The 9,795-nt window shown below is 37.1% G+C and overlaps 1 protein-coding gene across 2 annotated transcripts in view; it reads left to right on the forward strand.

Annotated features, from left to right (window-relative positions):
- The first annotated feature begins 44 nt into the window (after positions 1 to 44).
- Positions 45 to 9,795, forward strand: part of LOC137973298 (epidermal growth factor receptor substrate 15-like 1) — a 46,981-nt gene continuing 37,230 nt past the window's right edge. For both annotated transcript variants that reach the window (XM_068820083.1, XM_068820084.1), the window contains exons 1-6: positions 45 to 118; positions 750 to 794; positions 3,428 to 3,517; positions 7,902 to 7,949; positions 8,924 to 9,019; positions 9,722 to 9,795. The exon at positions 9,722 to 9,795 is cut by the window's right edge and continues 22 nt beyond it. In XM_068820083.1, coding sequence (XP_068676184.1) covers positions 89 to 118; positions 750 to 794; positions 3,428 to 3,517; positions 7,902 to 7,949; positions 8,924 to 9,019; positions 9,722 to 9,795 — 383 coding nt within the window. In that variant the 5' untranslated portion in view covers positions 45 to 88. The remainder of the gene's footprint in view (positions 119 to 749; positions 795 to 3,427; positions 3,518 to 7,901; positions 7,950 to 8,923; positions 9,020 to 9,721) is intronic.

Here is a 9,795-nt window from a genome sequence, read left to right on the forward strand (position 1 = left end):
AAAACTCTTGCACGCATAGAGTGAGTAGATCCTTCACGCTGACACAAAATGGTGTTAATTAGAGCCCGCAATACCTCACGAAATAAACATGGCAGCAAGTTTACCATCCCTCTCGCAGGTAATTAAGCGCTGTACTTTCTGTTTTTTTACATAATATGTGATATTTGGAGACACTTTCCAGGATTGATTTCCTCCTTATTCCTAATTTCGGGAGTCTCCTTGTCGAAATGCTCATTTTTTTGTTTGTCTGGGGCATGAGCTTTTAATATAAAGTAACAGCTGAGTGCAAATTGAAAGGTTCACAAATGAAGGTTGTTCTATGTTTTCACAAGAGCACCATTCATCAAGACATCTCCCTTTAGTTTTGAAGAATGCTTTGGGTGGTCTTTAAAACACGACACCATTTATTGAAAACGCAGCCGTTCGCATGTAAGCTTAAGCCTAAGCTAAGCTTATATAAATTATAATTATATTGCCTGCTGCAAAGCGCAGCTTCTTTCTGGCTATCGAGTTTATCAGTTTTTTCAATAGAGCTCTGAGAGTAATCAAATCTTCCTTAAAAGTATTTTACGAACTCTTCTCCTCGAAAATAATTAATGTCACTGACTTGTCTATCTTGGGATCTTTCACTTTAGCATTCGTCACGTACGGCGTTTTATACACGCATACATGAGATATTTTATCAGATTTCTTATCTGAAGGTCTTGTAAAAAATAGAACATTTACTGTTTTCTTATTGCTTGTTGTAGCTGTCAGCCGGGCATGCAACTGTGTATGAAAATTTCTTCCGACAAGTAAGTGATTGTATTTAAACTCCTTTGAATTGTGTTTCGTATAAATTCTGTGTAGAGCTGCCATTTTGTGGCTTGAATTCTTGGATAAATGTATGGTGCATCAATTATATGTCACAGCACACTTGAAGCAATTAACCAAATTAAAGTGCTATTGTTTGAAGCTGTCTGTTGTGATGGTTTTTATTAAACTTGAGAATTAGTCATAAACACTTGTTGTTTGTGCCACAAGTCATAATTGAAATTGGAGCGGTGCAAAGAAGTAAAGGACAAAAATCGTTTTGAATCTGTCATTGATAACAAACTCATCAAAACATTACTTGTGTCCTATTTTATCATTATATGCTTATTAACGTCAGAATAATATTTATGAGAGGAACAGGGTCGGAGAGCTACTAATTCAAACTAAATTCGAGAGCAAAATGTGATTGCCTTCAAAAAATAAGCACAACACTTACCTTCCAAGAGTTCAATCTTGTTAAATAAGATACACTTAAGCAATAGTTACAGTCTTCGATCGAACTGACTCTTGTCTTCGATCGAATCGACTTTTGTTGATCGAAACAACTTTCCATGGAACTGACTTGCATTGTAGTTATGAAAACACTACACTGTAGGTCTTGATTCCCCAGTTTTGATGTTGTATTATCTTAGGTCAATCTTGTTTTTACTACATGTGTACTCTGAGTAGCCTAGTTTACCTCTTTCTCTCTCTTTCAAAACACCAATATCAAATTGAAGCTGGTTAGCAATCAATCATTGGAAGTAATTAAATTTATTACAATCTCAGATAATTTGTATTGGAGCTCCGCGCACCAAAAATTTGTGTGGAACACCACTGGTAAGAAAATATGGTAACCCATCTGCACAGCTGAGCTTTTGCTCACCATACGACCTTCCACCCCTTTCGTGTATGCCATTGTGAAACTCTGTGGTGCAACCAGCGTTTTTTTCACGGGAAGTTGCATGGCAAACTGTGTTTGACACTGCAGTTTAGACAAACAAAGAGAAATTCCACAGACTAATGGTAATCAATACTTGTACATACTTGTGCCCAACATGGTGGCCATACTCCAGCTTAAGTTTACAGCATACATCTCCATGTTAAGGTCGATTGACACCTGTCAAAACAAGGTATCTGCTGACTATATCAAGTGACTATATTGTGGGCTCAAGTTTGGAGCTCATCAAGGTCAGCTATTTTTTTAAGTTGACCCTTGACCAGGTACTGGGAATTGATTGGATTGCAGGCTCAAGACAGGTTGACTTATTACGAGAATACAACCTGGGAGCTCCTGCCGCTTTCAGTCTTGGATAAATCTATAATATTTCACCCTGCCAACTAATAGACTGTGACTAGATAGATCACTGGGGAATATACCTACCCCTTTATTTTTTAAATATGCATGGGTTCTTAAGTTCTGACATTTGTTTTGATGACGTCCAATTCCTCTTCAAGGAAGCATTGCGTGACAACCCTCCAGCCCTAGGCTTGACACACAATCATGTAAAAACTAAAAGGGTTTTTTTTTTCTTCATTTTCCTTTTTACCTCGTATTGGTTGGTGCCAATGTGCATGTTATTTTTAATCATTTCTCATTTTGTTCAGTTTTCATTGCTTGTGTATTCATCACTTTAATGTCACAGTTCCCGCGGGTCTTATATTCAAGACACCATACAATAAAAATGCAAAAGACAATGTTGGCGTAAAAGGAGGGAACACCGCTCCACAATCTGGGTGACAGAGTACTTCCGTAGCATGACTAACCCTGAACTTATCTCCCCAATGCACAAGGTGAACCGCACCAGATCAGACAAGTTGTAGGCCGGTAAATGCCAAAATTAATAATGATATACAAGCCTAACTCTCCACAGCACTATAAGCTAAACCTCCGGCCAACATCGTGCTACACTGTATAATGGAAAGAGTGTAGGCCGTAAAAATAGCTCAAGGCTCCTTATCTCCCCAGTACTATGAGCCGACTTCACCAGCACGTGCTGGATCAGACAAGAACAAAGCTAGATAGAGAGCATGAAACAGCATAGCATGAAAAAAACCGAAGCTTAGGGAAGTTGCCGCAAGACTTAACCAAAGCTTGTTCCGAGAGGTGAACCCAAATTTATTAAACTTGACGACAGCAAGACCTCCAAAAGGGAGAAAGGGTGGGAAGAAAATTATTAGTAAACAGTAAAGGTACTCCTTACAGTAAACTAAAGAGCTCACGGAGTGATACTTTGGACTTAACTGGAGCTTTTTATACTGAGACTAATGTCTGAGGCTAGACCAATTGTGACTAACATACATGTACTATCTATTAATTATAACTTGAGTTGGTAGCACTCAACACAACATGAATGGGGATAATTATTGTTGCTTTATGCCAATCCAGACAAAGGATACAACTGTAAGAAGACAGTATTTAAAACAGGGATAAGGGATCTGAGTTCAAATTGTTAGAATATAGGACTCCATTCATGCCTCGTTTGCATTGCATAATGTTTACAAAATAACTTGACAAACAGAGGATGACTCTTAGACTACATGTAACGAGTCACGCTCCATTAACTATCATAATGGTTTACAATGTTGTTATAAAACTTTAATAAAATTATTATATTTTTTTATGTGCTGTTAGGCAGATGTTTCCAACTCTGGTCAGATAGGAGCTTCAGATGCTGCAGCTTTCCTCAAAAAGTCTGGTTTAAAAGAGGGAGTTTTGCATAAGGTTAGCCCAGCTAGTAACAATCTGTTGTCAGTACATTACTGTTTCAAATATCTTTATGTTTGATCTGGTCAGATTGTATGCAATGTACAGTGCAGCTCAAAGATAAGCGAACTTCACATACGCGTACCACCCGTGTATCATACACGTTTATGACATACGCAGCTATAGATCCGCAAGTTTATACACGTATGCGTACGTGTATGCCTTTGTTATTCATTGCCATACCTACTTTGCTTTATGTGGCATTGTGTTGCAAAACAAAATAAATGGTACATCTAATGTCACGGCATCCTGTAAGTTCGAAATTTGAAATTATATTATGAAAACATCAATGAAACCTACATGTTCATGTATTATGTTGTGGTTAAATTTTGTTTTTTGGTTTGATTTTTTTTTTAAACCAGTTCATTTTTTTTCAAAAATTTAACTGTTTTTTTTTTAATCAACTGTCTAAAAAAGGTTTTTTAGTTTTTAGGGGGTTGAAAAAGAACTACTAGATAGCTATTCCTCTGTTACACTCACCTACCCCTCCCTGATCCTCTCCAGTACCTCTATCCTATCCCACCCTTCCTTTACACCCCTTTATGCCCCCACACTACCCCCTACACAACATTAGTCACAGACATTTCATATTTCTCAAACCCTTTCTGTGTACTCACCAGAAGTTGATCTTGAACTCCCTACCTCTCGATCTGATGTCTGCTCCTTAATCAACTTGACCGTGCAAGCAATGGGTGAAAACTCGTCACAATTTATTTATTATTCACACAGGCCACTCTTGGTCAAAAGTGTGATTTATTCATAAATGTGCAATATGACACGAGACCCACTTAAAAATTATTAAACAGAGTCACGCCAACGCAATTGCGTAAATGAATTTGAAAGGCCACCTAAAGACAAAAGAATTTTTATTTAGGAGATGATTTTTACAACAAGGCCAAACATTTCTTGAAAGAAAAAACAGAGAAGCAACTCTGCCTTCCAGGAAACAAGGATCGATCTAAGCCGAAACAATTAATAAAATGGAATAACAGATCATAACCCGAAGGAAATGGGTTTACAGCAACGGCAAACTCTTCATAGAACCCATTTTGGAACTACTTTGTTGTTGTTTCACCCGGTTTTGGAACTACTTGATTATTTCAAAGACATTTCCTTTACATTCAGCTTGTAAACAGGCCATGTTGCAAAGTGAGTAATTTCCTTTCAAGATACATGTAAATTGTAGTTTAATAATATTGACAGTAACAGTACAAATAATACCATTGTTACGTTTAATGGTAATGTAGTTACTTTCCCATTGTATACTGCACTATTTAGACAAATATTTATGAATCTTGTATTATACAATTTAAATTGCCAAAGGAATGATTAAAGAATAGCACTGTTTTTTCATTATGAAAAGTAGTCCTACTTGTGAAAGATAGAAAACCGTTTAGCTCTGACGTAGGGCTAACACTCAAAACGTCAGCTTTCAAATTTCTTTACAGTGGTCAATTTACCATTTCAACTCAGTTGATAAACCCTTTTCCTCATTTCACTTCCCCACTGACACAGCACCACAGCTTCTTTACAAACTAAACCCCTTTATCCTACGTGCAAAAGAATTCTTAGCATGAACCAAATGAATATTCTTAACCCAAAAACCAAGACAACGATTGTTTTAGACTAAACACCGCAAATTAGTGATTACTCCAATTGCTACAATGCGTGCCAATCCCTTACTTGGAATGTAGACCGCAGACTAACCCTAACTCGCAGTAAAAGCTTACATGTACCATTTTAAAATGGGTGCTTAGACTTGAATACTGCTCCTCAGTGCTTTGTAGGCAGTCTGCAGTTGTCATACACGTCCTGAAATGCTAACTGTTTTAAATAAGTGTGTCAGCCTAATTGAGAGCTTAACCCTAATCAAGCTGAGCATTTAACCCTAAACACTAAGAATTATTGTTTACATGTACATGTAAATATTGTTTTAGATAGCATCAGAGACAACAATCCATACTCCATAAAATTAATTACAGAAAGATACCCAAATATATTAAAATGGCCATTGCTCTGAAAAAATTAAACCAGCATCGTGATTTTTCTGTCCATTTCATCGAGGTACGTTCAAATTGGAACCTTGCAATGGTGGCCCTTCGACAGTAATTCTATAATTCTTGTATTATGCATTTGATTTGTTTGCCTCGAGACAGATCTTTCTGGTGGTGATCCTTTTGTCGGCATCATTGGCAAGCCAAGTGTATTTCGATCGCGATTCACTCTGGAAAACAATAAAATTATAGTTTTTTGACCTTGTTTGCTACATTGTCCACTTCTTTGCCCTCTTCACCAGCGAGCGTTTCGGTGATCTTCTCCACGTTCTTAAATCCTTGGTACTTTAGGGGGAAAGAAAGAATCTAATTTTCTCTGTGCCATGACAAATAACATGAGCCTGCACTCTAAATTATCTGTTACACAAAGTAACAAAGTACCTGATCCAATTATTGTGGCGGGCAAGATGACGAAGGCAAAAATCATTAATTATTAAAAATTGAAGGCTTTGAAAGGGCTTTATTTTTCTTTTGGGAAGCCTGCAAGGGCATGGTCTGTTCAGAACACTGTTCAGTACCCTTGATACCACACACGCATTGGACAAAGTTCTAAACACAGCCGAAAAAAACATACAGATAATTGGTGGGTATTCGGTGCACCTTGAACACCAGTTTATATTGCACTTGCAGTGCCCATTGTAGCAACAATGGACTTTCAACAACAGAGAAAACAGTAGGCTAGCTCATACATAGTGCACTAATGAGACGTACAAGTACGCATATGAGTACCATAGAGTTCCAATAGTAGCGACCCTCGTTACTTTTGGAATTAGCAGCCTTTGGGGCTCGTTACCTTCGGGGAACAGAAATCATTTACAAATCAAGCTGGCACAAGCTTCTTTTCCGATATAAAAAATAAACAACATAAAATTGAAAAAGGAACAACATTTTTTTTATTTGCATTCCATAATTACACTGTATGTATAGATTGTCTTTCATAAAAGATGATTACAATGATAAATACAGAAAAAAAACGATATAGAAAACTATATACCGGTAGATTTTTCAGGTTCAATTTGAGGAAACGTTCCTGTTGTTAATACGAAAGTGGGAGGCGCGGTGGCCTCGTGGTTAGTGCGCTCGACTCTGGATCGAGTGGTCCAGGTTCGGGTCCTGGCTGTGGACATTGTGTTGTGTTATTGGGCGAGACACTTTACTCCCACGGTGCCTCTCTCCACCCAGGTGTTTAAATGGGTACTGGCGAATTCAAGGCTGGGGGTAACCCTACAATGGACTAGCATCCAATCCAGGGGGGAGTAGAAATACTCCTTGTCGTCTCATGCTAAGGAAACCGGAGATAATCTCCAGCATGTTGGGCTGCTTACCCATATGTATAGATTGTCTTTCATAAAAAGATGATAACAATGATAAAATTAATACAGTAAAAAAACTATGTAGAAAACTATATAGAGTTTTCAATTTCAATTTGAAGAAACGTTCCTGTTGTTAATACGAAAATGTACCAGTTTACGGTAGTTCTTACATCGCTACATCAGTGAACTGATGTCAAGGACAAATGGTGGCGTAAAGCTTCCCCTCGTAAATGAAAGTACTTTATCTGGAACAATTTGCGACACTGCGCAAACATAATTATTATTGTTCGTATTATAATTTTGACTATTGATTGACAAATTAATGATATACGGTATACCATTTAAAAAACTTGGTCTCGCTATTTTTGCAGGAGAGGGGGTCACTACTTTCGGGAGGTCGCTATTTTCAGGGGGGGGGGGGGGGGCTACTTTTGGGATTTACTAGCAGCCACAAAAAATTGAAGTTAATTTCGGGGGGTCGTTATTATCTGAACTTTGCGGTATTATAAACAATTATTGGATGAGGTTTTTGTGATATCCAGAATAATCACGGTCGAGGTAAGGGTTATCAGCCAAAGCTGAAGGCTGAGGCTGATAACCCTTACTGAGACATTGATTATTCTGGATATCACAAAAACCGAATCTAATAAATGTTTTATTATGCATAATTGTACGAAAGAAAATGGTCACGACAGTGAGTGGAACTGGTAATTTAATTTATGGCCTACATGCAACTTCAGGCAAGAAATGATTCGAGAAACAAATTTCAGTGTGGGAAGATTTTCATCCTTAGACTCCCTATTAATGTGAAACTACAGGTAGGTTTACTATAGGTCTGACTAGGGTGACATAGTTCCAAGCTCAGATGACTGAATATTTAAAATGTAACTTAGTTAAGCTTTACAGACCTCATGATGAATTGTTGAATACTCATTATATAATTAATAGTTTTCTTTCACTTTGTTTCAATCATAGATCTGGGAATTAGCTGATCCTCAAGGAACTGGATTCCTCGATAAACATGTAATCATTTCGTTATAGTAGCGATATTATTATTATTATTATTATTATTATTATTATTATTTGTTATTATAATTATATTTATTAATATATAACTGAGGTTGTTTTTAATATGATAATGATTGTCTGATTGCATGAAATTTGACAAATTTATAGCGGATTTAAAAAACGTGGTCTAAATTTGTATGATTTCATGGATGTATCAATGATGCTTAAATTAAAATGTGGTAATGAGGTTGGACAGGGTGTGCAGGTGCTGGACCGCACAATTTTTTCATCCCCCACCCACCCCCCCCCCCCCCAAATTTAGCAAAATCCCACAAACTGAAAGATTTACTCAAAATTTTAATTACTACTGTAGCAGATATTTCTATTGAGTACCAAGATGTCTAGAAAATTTTTTGGCAATTTCAGGCAACAATCGACAATTTCCTCAATTTCCTCGAAAAGCTCATTGAATGGTTATACAAACACGGAGGCATTCTTATCGTAGCTTGAGCTTCATGAACTTCAGTCTTCAAGTCTTAAGCAGCTGGAGCCCATTTCTTGAAAGTCTTGAAAAGCCATTTGTGAAACTAATGTTTTCAAGGAAACAAAAAGAAAAATGACTGTGAGGTTTGGTGACTTAAATTCTCTCTGTTCTTGAGATTCAAACATGGAAATGTGACACCTGAAAATGGGAGGCAAAGTTTTGGGACTTTCGAGAAACTTGCCCCTGGAGTAAAACAAAAACACTATTGAAGGAAATTCACACTGGTCTTGTGTGGTGTGATATGAAAAACTCAATGTTTGCAAGCTTTGACAGGGAGTGGGAGACCAAGTATTTTGTATTTATCAAATGAACTGAATAATGTTATTTTATACTAAAAGCAGTGGGTCTAATAATTCATTTTGTGGGAAATTTAGCAAGTTGAAAAAAAATTATTAATTTACATTTTAGTCTTCCAAAAATTGTTGTTGTTTTTTTCCTCTGACAGAGATTTTTCTTAGCCCTAAGACTAATTGCCTTGGCACAAAATGGAAAGGAGGTCTCTTTGGCAAATTTAATGTTACTTGTTCCTGCACCCAAAGTGGTGAGTGTGCCAGATGTGTTTGCATGTTTCTTAAACTTATCAAGTTGAGCACAAGTGCTCTTGACTACAAATACATGTAATGATTAACAATTAGACCCATAGCCCTTGGGGGCTATGGGTCAATAGTGGGTCAATATGGGTCAATAGCCCATGAGGCGAAGCCCATGACCCTTGAGGGCAAATGGTCTTACTCTAGTTGTTTTATCACCCAACTAGTCGGACAGAAAGGCAATAATAAAATTAGCAAATGCAAGTTGAAGAAATATTTATTTGGGAATAAATTGAAAGAAAGCGTCACACTTTTCGAGGACTATTACTAATAGTCCTCTAGTAGTGTAGCCAATCAAAATGCAGGATTTGCATTAGTCCACTAGTTGGGTGATACTAATAATCATTATTCATATTATTGGGAAGACTACATTGTACATTGTACACTGTAAATCAAATCAAACCACATGTATGGCGTCAGGTTTCGGAACCAATCCTGAGATCTACTCATTGGTGGAAGGCTATTGTTGAAGCTCCTCTACTCCCATTTCAGTAGTTTCAAGTTTACTTTTAGTACTTGCTTTGGCTAATTCTTGAATTCAATGTCCCTGATACATGTATTGAAATGTAATTTCCCTCTTCATGACAGTGTTACCGGGTATATGAAATTTTAAAGAAAGATTAGAAAATTCTCTTACTTAGAACTATTTTCAGGGTGACATCTTGCCTCCAGCTGTCCCTCCTCCACAAGAAAGTACACTGTGGGCTGTAAAACCAGCTGAGAAAGT

This window comes from Montipora foliosa, chromosome 10 (genome assembly GCF_036669935.1).
Source record: "Montipora foliosa isolate CH-2021 chromosome 10, ASM3666993v2, whole genome shotgun sequence".
Taxonomy (NCBI): domain Eukaryota; kingdom Metazoa; phylum Cnidaria; class Anthozoa; order Scleractinia; family Acroporidae; genus Montipora; species Montipora foliosa.